Genomic DNA, 22,774 nt, shown 5'->3' with positions numbered 1-22,774 from the left:
TACAAAGCCTTTTTTTTTTTTTTTTCCTAAATTCTCCCTGAAACAATCATTTCATTTTATTTGTTTTATAAATTCTTCTGTAAAAAATAATTTTTTTTTAATTTTTTTTTTTCTGAAGTCTCCCTTTTAAAAAAAACAAACACAAATCAGTGGGAGATAAATATTTACATTTGCGCTTCAGTGACAGTCCTGCGTGTGTGCCATCTCATTTGTTGCCAACAACAACAGAGTATGCAACATTGTGGCTGATTTTCGTTGTGGTCTCACCCACCTGTAAAGGGGTAGCTAAATCATACTGAAGTTATAGCTCACCGTGTAAGTTGTGTGACAGCAACAAATACCGTTCGTTTGGTAACGTTTTTAAAACAATGAGGAAGTCTGGTGGAAGAGGTCGTGGCCGGGGGCGTTCATTGTCAGCTGGTAATGAGGGTAGTGGTAGTGGTGGAGCATCAGGTGGTCGTGGGAAAAAAAATATTGCACCTAAGTCTGGAGCTGTGGAGCCAGGTTCGTCGTCTGGCTACACAAGGCCTCGAACCCTCCCTTTTCTGGGAGTAGGAAAACCGCTTTTAAAGCCGGAGCATCAAGAGCAAGTTTTGGCTTATCTTGCTGACTCAGCCTCTAGCTCTTTTGCCTCCTCTCGTGAAACTGGTAAAAGTAAAAGCAGCGCGTCGTTAGTGGATGTTCACGGTCAGGGACAAGTCGCTTCCTTGTCCTCTTCAGCAAAAACAACAACAGAGAAGAATGCAGCAGGCGACACAACGGGTTACTCCATGGAGCTCTTTACACATACCGTCCCTGGCTTAGAAAGTGAAGCAGTTAACAGTCCATGCCCATTACAAGTTGAATCTGACATGGAGTGCACTGATGCACAGCCACAGCCAGACTACTATGCTGGTCCTTTGACCCAGACCACAACATTGCCCTCGCAGGGTGCTGATCAAGAATCAGACCCTGATGAGACTATGTTGCCCCATCACGAACGCTATACCACCGACCGACACGGTGACACAGACGAAGTTGCACACGAGCTACAAGAAGAGGTAATAGATGACCCAGTTCTTGACCCCGATTGGCAGCCATTGGGGGAACAGGGTGCAGGCGGCAGCAGTTCTGAAGCGGAGGAGGAGGGGCCGCAGCAGGCATCAACATCGCAACAGGTTCCATCTGCCGGGCCCGTATCTTGGCCAAAACGCGTGGCAAAGTCAAAACCTGTTGGAGGACAGCGTGGCCATCCGGTTAAAGCTCAGTCTGAAATGCCTGAAAAGGTATCCGATGCTAGAAAGAGTGCAGTCTGGCATTTTTTTAAACAACATCCAATTGATCAGCGCAAAGTCATCTGTCAAAAATGTTCAACTACCTTAAGCAGAGGGCAGAATCTGAAAAGTCTCAATACAAGTTGCATGCATAGACATTTAACCACCATGCATTTGCAAGCTTGGACTAACTACCAAACGTCCCTTAAGGTTGTAGCACCCTCGGCCAATGAAGCTACTCATCAACGGAACATCCCTTCCGGCAGTGTAGGGCCACCATTTTCTGCACCACCTGCAGTATCTGTGCAGGTTTCTTTGCCAGGCCAAAGCAGTCAGGGTCAGGGAATCTCCAGTTTCGTAGTAGGAAACACTGCATCTAGGGCATCGGCGGCAACAATACCATCTCCCACCGTCTCTCAGTCTGCCATGTCCACCGGCACCCCCGCTAGTTCCACGATCTCCAGCTCTCCAGTCCAGCTCACCCTACATGAGACTATGGTTAGAAAAAGGAAGTACTTAGCCTCGCATCCGCGTACACAGGGTTTGAACGCCCACATAGCTAGACTAATCTCGTTAGAGATGATGCCCTACCGGTTAGTTGAAAGCGAAGCTTTCAAAGACCTGATGGACTACGCTGTACCACGCTACGAGCTACCCAGTCGACACTTTTTTTCCAGAAAAGCCATCCCAGCCCTCCACCAGCATGTTAAAGAGCGCATCGTCCATGCACTCAGGCAATCTGTGAGCACAAAGGTGCACCTGACAACAGATGCATGGACCAGTAGGCATGGCCAGGGACGTTACGTGTCCATCACGGCACACTGGGTAAATGTGGTGGATTCAGGGTCCACAGGGGACAGCAAGTTTGGGACAGTTCTGCCTAGCCCACGGTCTAGGAAACAGTTGGCTGTAGCCGTTCGCACCCCCTCCTCCTCCTCCTCCTCCTCCTCGTCCTCCTGCAGAAGCGAGAGCTCGTCCACAGACCGCAGTCGCACAACCACTCCATCCGCAGCTGCCACTGTTGCACACCAGGTCTCCCATTATGGGGCAGCTACTGGCAAACGTCAGCAGGCTGTATTGGCTATGAAGTGTTTGGGCGACAACAGACACACCGCGGAAGTTCTGTCCGAGTTCTTGCAGCAAGAAACGCAGTCGTGGCTGGGCACTGTAGATCTTGAGGCAGGCAAGGTAGTGAGTGATAACGGAAGGAATTTCATGGCTGCCATTTCCCTTTCCCAACTGAAACACATTCCTTGCCTGGCTCACACCTTAAACCTGGTGGTGCAGTGCTTCCTGAAAAGTTATCCGGGGTTATCCGACCTGCTCCTCAAAGTGCGTGGACTTTGCGCACATATCCGCCGTTCGCCTGTACACTCCAGCCGTATGCAGACCTATCAGCGTTCCTTGAACCTTCCCCAAGATCGCCTAATCATAGACGTTGTTACAAGGTGGAACTCAACACTGCACATGCTTCAGAGATTGTGCGAACAGAGGCGGGCTGTTATGTTTTTGTGGGAGGATACACATACACGGGCAGGCAGTAGGATGGCAGACATGGAGTTGTCAGGTGTGCAGTGGTCGAAGATTCAAGACATGTGTCAAGTCCTTCAGTGTTTTGAGGAATGCACACGGCTGGTTAGTGCAGACAACGCCATAATAAGCATGAGCATCCCCCTAATGTGTCTGCTGATGCAAAGTTTGACGCACATAAAGGATCAGGCGTCTGCACCAGAGGAAGAGGAAAGCCTTGATGACAGTCAGCCATTGTCTGGTCAGGGCAGTGTACAGGACGAGGTAGCGGGCGAAGAGGAGGTGGAGGATGAGGAGGATGATGGGGATGAGTATATTTTTAATGAGGAAGCTTTCCCGGGGTCATTGGAAATTGGTGGCGTGGCAAGGGCGGGTTCTGGTTTTTTGAGGGACACAAGTGACGTAGATTTGCCTGCAACTGCCCCTCAACCAAGCACAACCGCAGATTTGACAACTGGAACTTTGGCCCACATGGCGGATTATGCCTTGCGTATCCTCAAAAGGGACACACGCATTACAAAAATGATGAACGGTGACGATTACTGGTTGGCCTGCCTCCTTGATCCTCGCTATAAAGGCAAATTGCAAAATATTATGCCACATGAGAACTTGGAACTAATATTAGCAACAAAACAATCAACTCTTGTTGACCGTTTGCTTCTGGCATTCCCTGCACACAGCGCCCGTGATCGTTCTCACACGAGCTCCAGGGACCAGCAGACCAGAGGTGTTAGAGGGGCAGAAATCAGAAGTGGCGTTGGCCAGAGGGGTTTTCTGACCAGGTTGTGGAGTGATTTTGCTATGACCGCAGACAGGACAGGTACTGCAGCATCAATTCAAAGTGACAGGAGACAACATTTGTCCAGTATGGTTACAAACTATTTTTCATCCCTTATCGACGTTCTCCCTCAACCGTCATTCCCATTTGATTCCTGGGCATCCAAATTAGACACCTGGCCAGAATTGGCAGAATATGCATTGCAGGAGCTTGCTTGCCCGGCAGCTAGTGTCCTATCAGAAAGAGTATTCAGTGCTGCAGGTTCAATACTAACTGAAAAAAGGACTCGTCTGGCTACCCAAAATGTAGATGATCTAACCTTCATTAAAATGAACCACAACTGGATTTCGAAATCTTTTGCCCCACCTTGCCCGGCTGACACCTAACTTTCCTATGAAAAGGTCTTGCCTGTGGACTCTTCTGAATGACTTTTCCAATCTCGTAATTTTCTGCACCTGATTGTCCAGCATACGACATGTTTACTCCTAACAAAATGGCCAAACTCCCCACACGGGGCCGTGGTATCGCCACTTTGCGCCAGCACCCGTGAGAGTGCTGTTTGTCTGAAGAGGTGGGTGTGCCCGCTTTTGGTCGACGGCACTGCCACTGGGTCCCTCATAGTACAATAAAGTGTCTCTGGCGGTGGTGGTGCGCACCCAACGTCAGACACACCATTGTAATATGAGGGGCCCTGGGCCTGTACCGCCGGCCACAAGACAGTTCCCCCCCCAGCTCAAACAGTGCTCTACCACTAGCAAAATTATCTCTCACAGCTCCACCAATGTTTAGTCTATGCGCTGACATCCTTCAATGCCTGGCACTGACAATACCATTGTTTTGACATTTTTGTTATGTTAGGCCTTCGAAGCCTGTCTGCGGTCCGTTCTTTCTACAACTACTACACTGACCAGGCCACTGCTGGCCGTGTTCCCCTGGAACCAATTTAAACTTGCCTACAGCCAGCCCAATTTTGTTATGTTAGGCCTTCTTAGCCTGTCTGCCGTCACTCCTTCCACTAGACTTCCACTGACCAGACCACTGTTGCCCGTGTACCCCTGGAACCAATTTTAAATTGCCAACAGCCAAATGTTATTATGTTAGGCCTTTGATGCCTGTCTGCCGTCACTCCTTCCACTAGACTTCCACTGACCAGACCACTGTTGCCCATGTACCCCTGGAACCAATTTTAAATTGCCAACAGCCCAATGTTATGATGTTAGGCCTTTGATGCCTGTCTGCGGTCCCTCCTTCCACTAGGCCTCCACTTACCTGTCTACTGCTGCCCGTGTTCCCCTGGAACCAATTTTAAATTGCCTACAACCAGCCCATTTTATTATGTTAGGCCTTCGAAGCCTGTCTGCGGTCCCTCCTTCCACTAGGCCTCCACTGACCTGTCTACTGCTGCCCGTGTTCCCCTGGAACCAATTTTAAATTGCCTACAGCCAGCCCATTTTATTATGTTAGGCCTTCGAAGCCTGTCTGCGGTCCCTCCTTCCACTAGGCCTCCACTTACCTGTCTACTGCTGCCCGTGTTCCCCTGGAACCAATTTTAAATTGCCTACAGGCAGCCCAATTTATTATGTTAGGGCTTCGAAGCCTGTCTGCGGTCCCTCCTTCCACTAGGCCTCCACTGACCTGTCTACTGCTGCCCGTGTTCCCCTGGAACCAATTTTAAACTGCCTACAGGCAGCCCAATTTATTATGTTAGGGCTTCGAAGCCTGTCTGCGGTCCCTCCTTCCACTAGGCCTACACTGACCTGTCTACTGCTGCCCGTGTACCCCTTGAACCAACATCATAAAATAAAAAAAAAAGTATTTTGCTTATAAAAAAGAAAATACTGGTGAGATATCAAATGCAGACATTTTAACATTAAAAACAAACACACAACTAAAATCTGGTACAGTACTAAAAATGGCCACCAGCTACAATTACTTTATCCTGCAAGTATTTAACTGAAAGGTTTTTTAAATTGAAAACACAGATATGGCATCCACCGAGTGTTGTCCTGTCGCGTCTTCTTTATATTATTGCCGAGAAGATGCAAAACAATGAAAATAATAAAATCATTAATTACCAAAATAATAGAGAAAGTCAACACCACATTGCAAATAAACATTCATTCCAAATAAAGAAGCAGGGCGCGTCCGAGGGTGAGTATATACCTAATAAGAATATAATCACCCTCGGACGCGCAATGCTTATTTCCAACAGCCTTCCTTCCTAAGAATCAGCCCTTCCGTGGTGTAGAGAGACGTTGTGTTACACTCCAAGGTGTTCCCCAGGTTGCCTTTCCTGAGCTTCGATCTTCCGGCTCTCGTTTAGTAGTTGTTGGAAACTATGCTGCATTAGGCCTTCAAATTGGGTATGGGGTGTAGAGAGATGGTGTGTTCCACTCCAAGGTGTTCCCCAGGTTGCCTTTCCTGAGCTTCGATCCTCCGGCTCTCGTTTAGTAGTTCTTGGAAACTACACTGCATTAGGCCTTCAAATTGGGTATGGGGTGTAGAGAGAGGGTGTGTTACACTCCAAGGTGTTCCCCAGGTTGCCTTTCCTGAGCTTCGATCTTCATGCTCTCGTTTAGTAGTTGTCGGAAACTACGCTGCATTAGGCCTACAAATTGGGTATGGGGTGTAGAGAGAGGGTTTGTTACACTCCAAGGTGTTCCCCAGGTTGCCTTTCCTGAGCTTCGATCTTCCGGCTCTCGTTTAGTAGTTGTTGGAAACTACGCTGCATTAGGCCTTCAAATTGAGTATGGGGTGTAGAGAGAGGGTGTGTTACACTCCAAGGTGTTCCCCAGGTTGCCTTTCCTGAGCTTCGATCTTCCGGCTCTCGTTTAGTAGTTCTTGGAAACTACACTGCATTAGGCCTTCAAATTGGGTATGGGGTGTAGAGAGAGGGTGTGTTACACTCCAAGGTGTTCCCCAGGTTGCCTTTCCTGAGCTTCGATCTTCCGGCTCTCGTTTAGTAGTTCTTGGAAACTACACTGCATTAGGCCTACAAATTGGGTATGGGGTGGAGAGAGATGGTGTGTTACACTCCAAGGTGTTCCCCAGGTTTCCTTGCCATTGCTTCGGTCTTCCGACTCTCGTTTAGTAGTTGTAGAAAAGTACACTGCATTAGGCCTACAAAATGGGTATGGGGTGGAGAGAGATGGTGTGTTACACTCCAAGGTGTTCCCCAGGTTGCCTTTCCTGAGCTTCTATCTTCAGGCTCTCATTAAATTGTGGTTAAATGGAACAACTGCATTTGGCGTACTAGTTGGTTTGGGGCCTACTATCGGTGTCTGCCACTCCTTGCTGTTCTCCTCCACTGAACAAAGCTGTGAAGCCTGTTTACTACGGTTGCCAATTTTGAACTGCATTTCGACTACTTACTGATTTGGCCCTACTCTCTGTGTCAGCCTCTCATTCCAGTTGTCCTCCACTGCAATGCCCCCTGGTTATTCCTGTGTTACCAATTTTGAACTGCATTTAGCCCACTTTATTCTTTGGGCCTATATCTGTGTTTCCACTTCATCGTGCCCATTGCCCAGCCAGTGATAGATGAGTCTGCTGGTACATTGACCCATAACGCAACATTCCCCGTGCATGCTACACAACAACATTGTGACCCTGCTGAAAGTCAGGTTGCTCTTCCCGCATACCATACCACCTTACACGGGGACAAAGAGGAAGGTGCAGATGAAAGTGCAGGTTCCTTCATCAGGTGGGGGGAGGAATACTAGTTGGCGACGTCACTGGCACAGGGCCTCTCATAGTACGCAAAAGTGTTGCTGCCGGTGGGAGGCGCCCCCCCGTGCAAACACACCGCTGTACTTTGAGGGGCCCTGTGCCAGTGCCAATGCCAACAAGTGGGCCCCCCCTGCTTGCTCAGGATCACAGCACTTGCAAAGTTGAAATACTTACCTCTCCCTGCTCCACTGCCGTGACATGGTCCAGATTTCCTGGGCCCACTAATTACTTGAACCAGCCCTACCCCACACAACTTTAGCCAAATGACCCCCAATTTCAAATGCCTTCCAATTATTATAAGGTAAATTACGCTTGACAAGCTTCATTAAGAAGAATGGATGGTTTTGACATTAAAATGGGCACTCTAGGTGTTTTCCTGGCCCCCACTCACTGCCGACTATGCTGCCCCATTGACTTGCATTGGGTTTCGTGTTTCGGTCGATCCCGACTTTTCGCCATAATCGGCCGATTTCACTCGACCCGACTTTTGAGATAGTCGGGTTTCGCGAAACCCGGCTCGACTCTAAAAAGGTCAAGGTCGCTCAACTCTATTTAAGACGTTCTCCAAAGCCAATGCTTTTCACAAGAGAAAACCACTGGAGCGCTGCGATGTGATGAATATCCTTGCTTATGTTCTGCAAAACTATTTGCATGTTAAATACAACCTGCTGTCAGCAGATCCATGTGTTTAGGTATTTATGCTGTTTTTGTTTATATTTTTATAATTTTTTAAAATAATTTATAAAAATATATTTGAAGCAATTTTCACTGAACGGGGTTATCTATCACACGTCACTTTGCTCTCATTGCCTCTACCTTCTCAAATATAACCACCATCGCCCTTTCATGTTCTTGGCATCATTGTTAATGTAATCCATTTGCTTCATGTTTTTGTCAGTTCCTGTGATGTTCCTTTTGATTTTTCCTCCTCCTGGTCACTTTCTGTACACTAATCGTTATCTCAAAGCCATGTTTATGGACTTCAAAGAAGAGGTTGTCTCCAAGAGGCACTCACCATGCGATTTGAGTAATTGCTGTGAACTGTAATGGGGATCTTCAATGAAGTAGGCAGGCTAGGTTGTGAGGAATTATTAGACATCTCTAATGTCTGGAGAAGAACATAATAAATTATGGGACTTAGTGTCAGTAACGAAAGTGAAGGCACTAACATTTAGGTTCTTATTAGTTTGCCATCATACACAGTATTTGGTCAGTATTTTACATCAGTATTTGTAAGCCAAAACCAGGATTGGAACAAATAGAGGAAAAGTATAATAGAAACATGTCACCACTAGGGTGGCATTGCTTTGTTCAGTGGAGGGCAACTGTAATGAGAGGCTGAAACAGTGAGTAGGCCCAAATCAGTAAGTAGGCTAAATGCAGTTCAAAATTGGTATCAGTAGTAAACAGGCGGCACTGCTTTGTTCCGTGGAGAAACAGCATGGAGCGGCAGACACCGTTAGTAGGGCCAACAAAACTAGTAGGCCAAATTGTGTTATATTAAAAACAATTTAACGAGAGCCTCAAGATAGAAGCTCAGGAAAGGCAACCTGGAGAACACCTTGGAGCGGCAGACACCGTTTGTAGAACCCAACCAAAGTACTAGCCCCAATGCAGTTGTTAGATTAAAACTATTTAACGAGAGCCTCAAGATAGAAGCTCAGGAAAGGCAACCTGGATAACACCTTGGAGCGGCAGACACCGTTTGTAGAACCCAACCAAAGTAGTAGCCCCAATGCAGTTCTTAGATTAAAACTATTTAACGAGAGCCTCAAGATAGAAGTGTTAGGGTTGGCGGAACGCAGCGAATAAATTTATTAATTAAGATTGGTGCGTTCGCCACCCGGGATCCACTGTGCAGGAAAGAACCTGCTGCTAAGTGAATGGCGGCACTATATGGCGGTACAATGTGATTACACACACGGGTTAACTTCACCCTGTGTGAATGAAGCGATCCCTGTTAAGTCACAGGGTCGCGGTACCGCACAGAGAGCGCAAGCAAGGAACCACAGAACTCTATCCCAGGACACAGGATTAGGGTTAGTGTAGACCTCTTGCGATCGACACCACAATTTGGGTATCAGAGGTAACTAATATGCACAGAAGTGCATGCTGTGCCACACTAGCGGACACCACTAACCACCCAGACCTGGGTAAGGTAAGCGCTCTAATAGTGCACGGCGCTGCACTGGTGGTCACAACATTTAGACGCTGCTTCGTGTGTTAAGCTGTGAGTTCAGCCGGGCGCTAGATTGCAGCCATACACCATACGCGAACAGTCATACACAAGGGATGGGTTTTTTAAGGAACGACTTGCACTCATCAACACACACAATAACTATTGTACACTAGCGCATGGCCATGCGGTCATGCGAAGCTTATATAGCTGCAGCACGTTCAGGACCCTTCAAAGAGGGACCAATGGATTTGCAGCAGTACCTAAGCATGTGACCCCAGATCTCCACTGAGAGATCTTGTCCTGAGCATGCTCAGTGTGTGCAAAGCAGGACTTAGTCCCAGAAAAGCCTGCTCTCTGCAGATCAGTGCAGGGTACCATAGCAGAGCCAGGAGAGGCAGTAGTAACCCTTTGCACAGTACCAGTCTCAGAGATACGCTGGGAGCGACATCTCCGCTGAGCAGGCTCCACTGCGGCCGATGCAGAATGGGAGACCTCAGCAGACAAGGATCGAGATTCTCCCTGTGCAGCAGAGGAAACTCGACTCCTAACAAGAAGCTCAGGAAAGGCAACCTGGAAAACACCTTGGAGCGGCAGACAGTGTTTGTAGAACCCAGCCAAACTAGTAGCCCCAATGCAGTTGTTAGATTAAAACTATGTAACGAGAGCCTCAAGATAGAAGCTCAGGAAAGGCAACCTGGATAACACCTTGGAGCGGGAGACAGCGTTTGTAGAACCCAACCAAACTAGTAGCCCCAATGCAGTTGTTAGATTAAAACTATTCCATGAGAGCCTCAAGATAGAAGCTCAGGAAAGGCAACCTGGAGAACATCTTGGAGCGTCAGACACCGTTTGTAGAACCCAAGCAAACTTGTGGCCCCAATACAGTTGTTAGATTAAAACTATTTAACGAGAGCCTGAAGATAGAAGCTCAGGAAAGGCAACCTGGAGAACACCTTGGAGCGGAAGACACGGTTTGTAGAACACAACCAAACTTGTGGCCCCAATGCAGTTGTTAGATTAAAACTATTTAACGAGAGCCTCAAGATAGAACCTTAGGAAAGGCAACCTGGATAACACCTTGGAGCGGCAGATAGCGTTTGTAGAACCCAACCAAAGTACTAGCCCCAATGCCGTTGTTAGATTAAAACTATTTAACGAGAGCCTCAAGATAGGAGCTCAGGAAAGGCAACCTGGATAACACCTTGGAGTGGCAGACACCGTTTGTAGAACCCAACCAAACTAGTAGCCCCAATGCAGTTGTTAGATTAAAACTATTTAACGAGAGCCTCAAGATAGAAGCTTAGGAAAGGCAACATGGAGAACACCTTGGAGCAGCAGACAGTGTTTGTAGAACCCAGCCAAACTAGTAGCCCCAATGCAGTTGTTAGATTAAAACTATGTAACGAGAGCCTCAAGATAGAAGCTCAGGAAAGGCAACCTGGATAACACCTTGGAGCGGGAGACAGCGTTTGTAGAACCCAACCAAACTAGTAGCCCCAATGCAGTTGTTAGATTAAAACTATTCAATGAGAGCCTCAAGATAGAAGCTCAGGAAAGGCAACCTGGAGAACATCTTGGAGCGTCAGACACCGTTTGTAGAACCCAAGCAAACTTGTGGCCCCAATACAGTTGTTAGATTAAAACTATTTAACGAGAGCCTGAAGATAGAAGCTCAGGAAAGGCAACCTGGAGAACACCTTGGAGCGGAAGACACGGTTTGTAGAACACAACCAAACTTGTGGCCCCAATGCAGTTGTTAGATTAAAACTATTTAACGAGAGCCTCAAGATAGAACCTTAGGAAAGGCAACCTGGATAACACCTTGGAGCGGCAGATAGCGTTTGTAGAACCCAACCAAAGTACTAGCCCCAATGCCGTTGTTAGATTAAAACTATTTAACGAGAGCCTCAAGATAGGAGCTCAGGAAAGGCAACCTGGATAACACCTTGGAGTGGCAGACACCGTTTGTAGAACCCAACCAAACTAGTAGCCCCAATGCAGTTGTTAGATTAAAACTATTTAACGAGAGCCTCAAGATAGAAGCTTAGGAAAGGCAACATGGAGAACACCTTGGAGCAGCAGACACCGTTTGTAGAACCCAACCAAACTTGTGGCCCCAATGCAGTTGTTAGATTAAAACTAGGGTTGAGCGACATTTCCTTTTTTGGGGTCGAGTCGGGTTTTGCAAAACCCAACTATCTAAAAAGTCGAGTCGAGTGAAATCGGCCGATTATCGCGAAAAGTCAGGGATCGACCGAAACACGAAACCCGAAAAGTCGATGGGGAAGCTTAGTTGGCAGTGAGTGGAGGCCAGGAAAACACCTACAGTGCCCATTTTAATGGCAAAAACATCCATTCTTGTTACTGAAGCTTGTCATTCTTAATTTACCTTATAATAATAATTAGGCATTGGAAATTGGGGGTCATTTGGCTAAAGTTGTGGGGGGTAGGGCTGGTTCAAGTATTTAGTGGGCCCAGGAAATGTGGACCACGTCACGACAGTGGAGCAGGGAGAGGTAAGTATTTCAGCTTTGCAAGTGCTGTGATCATGAGCAAGCAGGGGGTGCCCACTCGTTGGCATTAGCACTGGCACAGGGCCCCTCAAAGTACGGCAGTGTATTTGCACGGCGGGTGCGCCTCCCACCGGCAGCGACACTTCTGTGTACTATGAGGGGCCCTGTGCCAGTGACGTCGCCAATGAGTATTCCCCCCACACCTGATGAAGGAACCTGCACTTTCATCTGCACCTTCCTCTTTGTCCCCGTGTAAGGTGGTATGGTATGCGGGAAGGGGAACCTGACTTTCAGCAGGGTCACATTCTGGCTGTGTGGCGTGCACGGGGAATGCAGCGTTCTGGTTCAATGTACCAGCAGACTCATCTATCACTGGCTGGGCAATGTGCAGGATGAGGAGGAAACACAGATATAGGCCCAGATAATAAAGTGGGCTAAATGCAGTTCAAAATTGGTAACAGGACTAATCAGGCGGCATTGCTTTGTTCAGTGGAGGAGAACAGCAAGGTGCGGCAGACACCGTTAGTAGGGCCAACAAACAAGTAGGCCAAATGCAGTGTTATATTAAAAACAATTTAACGAGAGCCTGAAGATTGAAGCTAGGGAAAGGGAACCTGGAGAACACCTTGGAGCGGCAGACACCGTTTCTAGAACCCAGACCCAACTTGTAGGCCTAATATAGTGTTATATTAACAACTACTTAACGAGAGCCTGAAGATAGAAGCTAGGGAGAGGCAACCCGGAGAACACCTTGGAGCGGAAGACACCGTCTCTAGAACCCAGACCCAACTTGTAGGCCTAATGCAGTGTTATATTAACAACTACGTAATGAGAGCCTGAAGATAGAAGCTAGGGAGAGGCAACCCGGAGAACACCTTGGAGCGGAAGACACCGTCTCTAGAACCCAGACCCAACTTGTAGGCCTAATGCAGTGTTACATTAACAACAACTTAACGAGAGCCTGAAGATAGAAGCTAGGGAGAGGCAACCTGGAGAACACCTTGGAGCGGAAGACACCGTCTCTAGAACCCAGACCCAACTTGTAGGCCTAATGCAGTGTTATATTAACAACTACTTAACGAGAGCCTGAAGATAGAAGCTAGGGAGAGGTAACCCGGAGAACACCTTGGAGCGGAAGACACCGTCTCTAGAACCCAGAGCCAACTTGTAGGCCTAATGCAGTGTTATATTAAAAACTACTTAATGAGAGCCTGAAGATAGAAGCTAGGGAAAGGCAACCTGGAGAACACCTTGGAGCGGCAGACACCGTCTATAGAACCCAGACCCAACTTGTAGGCCTAATGCAGTGTTATATTAACAACTACTTAAAGAGAGCCTGAAGATAGAAGCTAGGGAGAGGTAACCCGGAGAACACCTTGGAGCGGAAGACACCGTCTCTAGAACCCAGACCCAACTTGTAGGCCTAATGCAGTGTTATATTAACAACTACTTAACAAGAGCCTGAAGATAGAAGCTAGGGAGAGGCAACCTGGAGAACACCTTGGAGCGGAAGACACTGTCTCTACAACCCAGACCCAACTTGTAGGCCTAATGCAGTGATATATTAACAACTACTTAACGAGAACCTGAAGACAGAAGCTAGGGAGAGGCAACCTGGAGAACACTTTGGAGCGGAAAACACCGTTTCTAGAACCCAGACCCAATTTGTAATCCTAATGCAGTGTTATATTAACAACTACTTAACGAGAGCCTGAAGATGGAAGCTATGGAGAGGCAACCTGGAGAACACCTTGGAGCGGCAGACACCATCTCTAGAAACCAGACCCAACTTGTAGGCCTAATGCAGTGTTATATTAACAACTACTTAATCAGAGCCTGAAGATAGAAGCTAGGGAGAGGCAACCTGGAGAACACTTTGGAGCAGCAGACACAATTTGTAGACCCCAACGAAACTTGTGGCCCCAATGCAGTTTTAAAATTCCGACAGGCTGAAAACCAGACAATTGCAGCTCATTTTTTTAAGAGGAGGACAGCTGTATTGAGTGGCGCAGACAGACACTGCTAGTAGGCCTTACACCACAAAGTTGGCTCGCTGCAGGTTTAAAAAAGGTTACATGGGTACACAGGCAGCATTGGTGTGGTCACCGGAGGACAGTTGGTAGGAGGGACTGCAGACAGACTCAGCAGGCCTAAAATTAAAAACTTAGGCTCAATGCAGTTAGAATTATGTTGCAGGGGTACACAGGCAGCATTGGTGTGGTCACCGGAGGACAATTGGTAGGATGGACCGCAGACAGACTTAGTAGGGCTAAAATAACAACATAGGCTCAATGCAGCTTCGATTATGTGGTAGGGGTACACAGGCAGCATTGGTGTGGTCAGCAGAGGACAATTGGAAGGAGGGGCCGCAGACTTAGTAGGCCTAAAATAAAAAAATTAGGCTCAATGCAGTTAGAATTATGTTGCAGGGGTATACAGGCAGCATTGGTGTGGTCACCGGAGGACAATTGGTAGGAGGGACTGCAGACAGACTGTTATGGCTAGCGGAACACACCAAATAATAAGACAGATGGAGTAAGGTGTGTTCGCAGCCCGGGGTCCACTGTGCAGAGATGGAATCTGCTGCCAAGTAATGACGGACTATATGGCGGTACAATATGAATACACACACGGGTTAACCTCACCCTGTGTGAATTAAGCAAACCCTGTTGCGTCACAGGGCCGCGGTACCGCACCAAAAGCGCAAGCAAGGAGTCTTAGAACTCAATCCCAAGACACAGGATTTGAGTACATATAGACCTCATGCGCTCGACACCGCTACTGAGGTGTCAGAGTGACTGAAATAATTATAATAAAGAAGCACGAGAGTGCATGCAGTGCCGCACTGGCGAACACCACTAACCACCCAGGCTTGGGTCAGGAAAGCGCTGTGAAAGCACACGGCGCCGCACAGGCGGTCACAGCAATTAGAGGCTGTAATGTGTGTAACGTGCTGATGGTTAAGTCGGGCGCTAGGTAGCAATCATCCACCTTCCGCGAGCAGTCATACAATAGGGAGGGGATTTTAACCCTCCGTCAGGGGCAACTGATCTGACAGGCGTAGCTCACTTAGTTTTATTTCTCTATTTTCAGTGGTTTGTCTGGGAAACACCATACTTTTCTGGTTATTAAACTTTTTTTTTTACACCTGATTATGTGTATTCTCATTTACTACATTCCTATTAAGGTAACTGATCACTTTTAGAGCATTGAAATTTTTAAAAAAGGAAAATATAGCCAATTTTCTAGCCGGTGCCGGACAGGTGCAATGCCCCTAAACTCGTTATGAAACATATTGCCCCTGACAGAGGGTTAAAGAATGACTTTCATCCATCGACATATAGCCATCAACACACACACATTATCAAGACTATACTAGCGCATGACTGTGCGGCCATGCGAGCCTTAAATAGTTGCAGCACGTTTAGGACCTTCAGAGAAGGACCAATGGAGTTGCTGCAGTACCTGAGCATGTGACCCCAGATCTCCTCTGAGAGATCTTGCCCTGGGCATGCTCAGAGTGCAAAACAGGACTTAGCCCTAGCACCCACAAGGACTTTCCAAGAAGGACCAATGAGCTAGCTGCAGTATCTGATCATGTGACCCTCGATCTCCACTGAGAGATCTCACTCTGGGCATGCTCAGAACGCAAAAAGCAGGACTTAGTCCCAAAAGCGTCTGCTCGCCGCTGCCAAGCACTGACTACAATGGCAGTAGCAGGAAATGCAGCAGTAACTCTATAGTGAGACTGAGCAAGATGCTGGGACCGACGTTTCCGCTGAGCAGACTCCACTGCGGCTGGAGAAGAATGAGACACCGCAGCGGAGATGGTTCGAGATTCCCCCTGTGCAGAAGCGGGAACTCGACACCTAACATTTGGTCTAATAAATATAATTTATTAATAAAGTTTTAATACTAAAAAAAAAATATTTGTTACATAATAAGACACACTGACATCTATGGGTTCAAAAAGAAATCACACCTATGACATAAAAATGTCCTATCACATAAAGAATATGGTTAATAATGTATTACTTTATTTTTCTAAATATAAATTCCATATTATTATCATTTAATAATTATATGGATATTATTGATTGCTATGGTACACTGTGATATTATAAGTTAGGAAAATTACCAGATTTGGTATAGAATAGGGAATGAAGACTTCAATCAAGATACTGAAGTTATGTTAATAAAGACTTTTCATACTTCTAAATTCAATTGATTCTTAATAGTTGCAAGAAGATTAGCCGTTATCCAGAAGTTCCACAAGGTAACAATGCTATGATTTCTGAATAATAATAGACTGTATCAAATACAATTCATGTTACCACTCACAACTACAGTATCCATCACTGACAACTATGAGTACAGTATCAAAGATGAACTGTGTTATTACGTTTTTATCATGTTCCAGTGGTTTCCTATCACCTATAAGACTTCCATGAAAGCTGGTGAACAATCCGGTAATTGTCAGGACGCTACAACCGTGACATGTGTCCTGTGCACTAAAGACTGATTATGGTGCTATGTTTAGCAAGGAAGAGTCAATGTAACCCTTGCTGTGCTGACCAAAGATGTCAGACCTGCTCCAAGACCAGTGTAAACGATATGGAAGGATTCCAGATGATTTCCAAGGCGAGCCAATGTAAGTCCAGGTCTTTAAAGGTGACACTGCACAGATATTAAAGCTACATTTCATTCAGGAACTTTGTTTTCTTATCAACATTTGAATTTATGGACTTTGATTGACACATGACACACAATTTCTACAGTATCTACATGCTATAATCTATTTCAAAAGAATTATAATAAAGATTGTTTTAAAAGAACCAAGAAGAAGACATCAAGATGAAGACCAGATGACATCAGATGATGATCAGACCTGAGATGCTTCAAGTAGATATAGGGAAGTATAATTATATATATTTTATATAAATATTATTCACGGCTTACCATAACATGAATTTACATATTATTATATTATTGAGTACGTATAACCATATTATTATTAATATTATTATATGAACATTAAATTATTTTGCCAAAAAAGAAGAAAAGAAGAAAGAAGATCTTATTAATATATTTACTTTGAGGGTTCCAATCAATGTTTGTCACCCTCAAAAGGGGGAATTGTTAAATATTAATTAGTAATTGAATTATTCTCAATTCTGAGCACATTGCTTCTTGCTGACATTACAAACAGCTATTTCTGTGTATGTAGCTCAGATTATAAGTCAGTGCCATATATACGGGAACACGTGGTCTGTGGGACATATAAATAACGTCTCTTAGGAGGGTGTGGGTTGGTCACGTGGAAGCTGTCACCTCCTGCCTTCACCATCATTCTCCATGGATATCAGACAAGTCACAGAGGGAAGGAACAACTGGTAGCCATGATGATTTCAGACTTCACACAAAAAGACGGCTATAACCATTCAGAAATTTGGGAAAAATGAGTAACAAGCGCTGATATTTACTCATGGACAATCTGTTCGTAACTATTTCAACTATTTTTATGTTTTGCTGCAATTTGGTTTTTCTGTGGACAATTCAATAAACCACTACTTCTTTTACGAGAATATCATGACATTTTCCTATTAAGAATAACGCACCTGGTAAAGTCTTGATTAAATAAATGTGCGAAATAAGCATATTTAACAGAGGTCGGTAAGGGTTTAAGGCATCAATCAACTGTTGGACAGTCTGTGGTGCAATGAGGAATTGGTGGATGGATTGAAACATGATGTCCCAAATGTGCTCTGCTGGATTCAGGTCTGGAGAAGAGGCGGGACAGTCCATAACTTCAATGCCTTCATCTTGAAGAAACTGCTGACACGCTCCAGCCACATGAGACCTAGCATTAACTGGACAGGTTGATATCACAGAAGTTTTAGTGACTTGAAGTTATATATATATATATATATATATATATATATATACTAGACAAGAATTTAAAAAAGTAATTATACTCATATCTTCTATATTTTTTCATCAGAGTAGTCATCTCAGCACAGCCTGGTCCAGCCTCCAAGAGAAGTTAATTATTGCATGTTCATCATCTTGATGTCTTAGCTATACTTTCCAATGTCCTGATACCAGTTGCAATTCTACATAAGATATAATTTCATAATACATATATTCTGCATCATCCAGTTCTGCTACCAATGAACCATGAATAGGACAGTGATAACTGAAATATTTCTTATTGGTTTTCAAAACCTTTCAGATGTCCGGTTCTTCATAATTTTTGTGTGCTTGCTCATGTATCTGACTGCAATGATTGGCAATCTTACCATTATTGTTTTGGTTTCCAAAAGTCATTACCTCCAATTTCCAATGTTTTTCTATCTGGGCCACCTTTCCTTCTCTGATATGTTGCTTATTTCCAACATTGTCCCATTCTTAGTGCATATTATTCTGTTCAATGGTGGCCTTGTTTCCCTTAAGGGCTGTATAACTCAGTTCTTTTTTTATGGTGTTTCTGCAACAACCGAATGTCTCCTGCTGACCGCTATGTCCTATGACCGATATCTCGCAATCTGCAGCCCACTACACTACTCCAATATTATGAGTCCAAGACTCTGTTTATATATTGTTGTATTTTGCTGGTCCCTGGGGTTTGTGATTACTCTGGTTACAATACTATTCATACAGACATTGTGGTTCTGTGGTCCCTTCGTAATTGACCACTTCTTTTGTGACTTTGGCCCCCTTCTAGAACTGTCCTGTTCAGATGTTTCCATAGTAAAATATGAGGTGCTGTTCCTCTCTGGTCTTTTGACCATTATCCCTTTTAGGTTTATTGTGGTCACCTATGGTTATATCTTTGTAACCATAATGAAGATCACTTCAGCCACTGGGAGACAGAAGACATTTTCCACCTGTAGATCTCACCTGGCTGTTGTATGTACCTATTATGGTGCGCTCTTTGCAATATATGTAGTACCCCGCAGAGGGTATTCTTTGAATATTAATAAAGTGGTGTCCCTCATGTACTCAGTGGTCACCCCGTTGTTCAATCCAATCATATATGGCTTACGAAATAAGGAGATCAAAACCGCCATCCAAAGGTTTATCCTCAGATGTAGAAGGAACTGCGGAAAATAATCTTCTTTTACAAATTTTATTGAAATTATCTACAAATTTTGACCTCAATGGTTATGGATGATTGCATGTACAATTGTAAACAAAATTTTGAGCACCCATTCACAAATTACTTCTTACTTTGTTGCAGTTGTATCGTGTTTAATGAGATGAGAACACGTGAAAAATGAAATGTGAGGAAATATTTAAAAATATGTTTTTTTTTTTATTTTTGGGAGAGGGTTTCATAATTCCTAGTTTGATAGTTTTTATGGTTGAAGGTAGTGTTAAATGTTTCAAGGTCAATCTAAAACCTAACATGTTGACCCACAGGGATGCAAAAATTTCATGTGACAGACACTAAAAGATCCATATTAGTGGATAAATTCCTTCTCGATTCCACATACGGCAATCAGATGATTTCCCTGGATCAACGTCCCATCACAGAATCCAGTCCTGTAGTGTCATCCAGACCTTTCTTGAATTTTAACAGTGACTCTACCTTCACAATATAATGTGGCAGAGCATTCCATAGTCTTACTGCTCTTACAGTAAAGAATCTGGGTCTTCTAGCTGTAGATGATGTCCCCTGGTCCGTGTCACAGGCCTAACTGTAAAAAGATCATTAAATAGATTTATGTTCTGTCTCATGTACTGTATTTGTACATTGTTATAAGATCGCCCATATGTCTTTGTTTTTCTAAACTGAAGAACCAATGCCAAAGTGCATAATGTAACATTTATCTACATTAAATTCCCATTTCCATACCTAAACCCAAACCCCCAGCTTAAATAAATCCTTCTTTAAAAATTGTCCTCGTCTTTATTGATTACCCTGCAGAGTTTAGGTTCATGTGCAAAGCTCTGCCATGCGCCCAAACGGTGGTTGCCGCCCACATATGGGGTATCAGTGTACTCAGAACAAATTGGACAACAACATTTGGGGTCCAATGTCTCTTGCTACCCTTGGTAAAATAAAATTTTGGGGGGCTAAAAATTCATTTTTATTGAAAAAAATGATTTTTTATTTTCACGGCTCTGCGTTATAGATTGTAGTGAAACACTTGGGGGTTCAAAGTTCTCACACCACATCTAGATAAGAACCTTGGGGGTCTAGTTTTCAATATATGGTCATTTGTTGGGGGTTTCTACTGTTTAGGTACATTAAGGGGCTCTGCAAACGCAACACGGTGTCCCATCTCAATTCCAGTCAATTTTGCATTGAAAAGTTAAACGGCGCTCCTTCCTTGTAAGCTCTGCCATGCGACCAAACAGTGGCTTACCCCCACATATCATGTATCAGCGTACTCAAGACAAAATCCACAACAACTTTTGGGGTCCAATTTCTTTCCTTACCCTCGGGGAAATAAAAAAATGGGGACAAAAAAATCATTTTTGTGAAAAAATTTGATTTTTTATTTTTACGGCTCTACATTATGAACTTCTGTGAAGCACTTGGTGGGTCAAAGTGCGCACCACACATCTAGATAAGTTCCATAGGTGGTCTACTTTTGAACTTGGTGTCACTTGTGGGGCGTTTCAATGTTTAGGCACATCAGGAGCTCTCCAAACGCAACATAGCGTCCCATCTCAATTCCAGTCAACTTTGCATTGAAAAGTCAAATGGCGCTCCTTCCCTTCCGAGCTCTGCCATGCACCCAAACAGTGGTTTACCCCCACATATGGGGTATCAGCGTACTCAGGACAAATTGAAAAACCACTTTTGGTGTCCAATTTCTTCTCTTACCCTTGGGAAAATAAAAAATTGGGGGTGAAAAGATCATTTTTGTGGAAAAATATTTCTTTTTATTTTTACGGCTCTACATTATGTACTTCTGTAAAGCACTTGGTGGGTCAAAATGCTCACCACACATCTAGATAAGTTCCTTAGAGGGTCTACTTTCCAAAATGGTGTCACTTGTGGGGGTTTAAATGTTTAGGCACATCAGGGGTTCTCCAAACGCAACATGGCATCCCATCTCAATTCCAGTCAATTTTGCATTGAAAAGTCAAACGGCAGCTCCTTCAATTTCCGAGCTCTGCCATGTGCCCAAAAAGTGGTTCACCCCAACATATGGGGTATCAGCATACTAAGGACGAATTGCTCAACAACTTTTGGGGTTCAATTTCTTCTCTTACCCTTGGAAGAATAAAAAATTGGGGGTGAAAAGATCATTTTTGTGAAAAAATATGATTTTTTATTTTTACAGCTCTAGAGTATAAACCTCTGTGAAGCACTTGGTGGGTCAAAATGTTAGGTGTTGAGTTCCCGCCTCTGCACAAGCGGAATCTCGAACCATCTCTGCTGTGGTCTCCCATTCTTCTCCAGCCGCAGTGGAGTCTGCTCAGCGGAGACATTATTCCCAGCGTCTTGCTCAGTCTCACTCTGTGCATAGGGTTACTGCTGCTTTTCCTGCTTCTGCCATTGAAGTCAGTGCTGGGCAGCAGCGAGCAGACGCTTTTGGGACTAAGTCCTGCTTTTTCCCTTCTGAGCATGCCCAGGGTGAGATCTCCCGTTGGAGATCGAGGGTCCCATGCTCAGATGCTGCAGCGGTTCCCATTGGTCCTCCAGGAAGGTCTTGAAGGTGCTAATCTTCTGTGGCAGCTTCCCATTGGCCCTTTATTGGAAGGTCCTGAACGTGCTGCAGCTATATAAGCCTCGCATGACCGCACGGCCATGCGCTAGTGTACATTTGTAAACGTGTGTGTGTTGTGAGTGAAAGTCGTTCTTTAAAATCCCCTCCCTATTGGATTACTGTTCGCGGAAGGTGGATGATTGCTATCTAGCGCCCGACTTAGCCACCAGCACGTTACACACCATACAGCGTCTAATTGCTGTGACCGCCAGTGCGGCGCCGTGTGCTTCCACAGCGCTTTCCTGACCCAAGCCAGGGTGGTTAGTGGCGTCCGCATGCACTCTCATGCATCTTTAATTATTATTTTAGTTACGCTGACACCCCATTAGCGGTGTCGAGCGCAAGTAGTTTTGAAAGACTCGGATCCCAAGTCTTGGGACTGAGCTCGGTGACTCCTTGCTTGCGCTCTTGTGTGTGGTACCGCGGCCCTGTGACTTAGCAGGGTTCGCTTCCTTCACACAGGGTGAATTTAACCCGTATGTGTATTCACATTGTACCGCCATACAGTCCGTCATTACTTGGCAGCAGGTTCCATCTCTGAACAGTGGACCCCGGGCTGCGAACGCACCTTAATCTATCTTACTATTTGGTGCGTTCCACTAGCCCTATCATTACACTAGCGCCAGAGTCTGGCTAGTAATTACGGATGTACAGCAATCCTTGTGGTATATCCAGCAACTGGAGGGTAGGTTGGCGGCTCTTGAGAGCTCAACCTCAGCTGTGGATGTTAGCGCAGTTGCTGTACAAGCTGCTAGCTTGGCTGCAGCAACCTTATCCACTGCCACCCCTGTTCCGACATTATCTCGCCTCCCGCTGCCAGAAAATTTTTCTGGGGATAGAAAATCTTGTAGGGGATTCGTGAGTCAGTGCTCTATTCTAGGGTTGAGCGAAACGGATCGTTCATCTTCAAAAGTCGCGACTTTTGGCACAGTCGGGTTTCATGAAACCCGACCCGATCCCTGTGTGGGGTCGGCCATGCGGTACGCGACTTTCGTGCCAAAGTCGCATTTTGTATGACGCGCTTGGCGCCATTTTTTCAGCCAATGAAGGAGCGTGGGCAGAGTGAT

General features: G+C 45.3%; 1 protein-coding gene across 1 annotated transcript; it reads left to right on the top strand.

Annotated features, from left to right (window-relative positions):
• Window positions 1–18,159: 18,159 nt before the first annotated feature.
• On the top strand, window positions 18,160–19,095 carry LOC138674764 (olfactory receptor 5G25-like). Its single transcript, XM_069762582.1, has one exon. It carries the CDS (start codon window positions 18,160–18,162, stop codon window positions 19,093–19,095), a length of 936 nt encoding a protein of 311 aa, XP_069618683.1.
• Window positions 19,096–22,774: the final 3,679 nt, after the last annotated feature.

Source organism: Ranitomeya imitator, chromosome 4, assembly GCF_032444005.1.
Source record: "Ranitomeya imitator isolate aRanImi1 chromosome 4, aRanImi1.pri, whole genome shotgun sequence".
In the NCBI taxonomy this organism is placed as follows: domain Eukaryota; kingdom Metazoa; phylum Chordata; class Amphibia; order Anura; family Dendrobatidae; genus Ranitomeya; species Ranitomeya imitator.
Note: the sequence above shows the minus strand (reverse complement) of the source record. Positions and strands in the feature narration are given on the sequence as shown.

Bases quoted from the DNA above. Each gene is read 5' to 3' on its own strand.
- LOC138674764 (XM_069762582.1), top strand. From the start codon at position 18,160: ATGAATAGGACAGTGATAACTGAAATATTTCTTATTGGTTTTCAAAAC.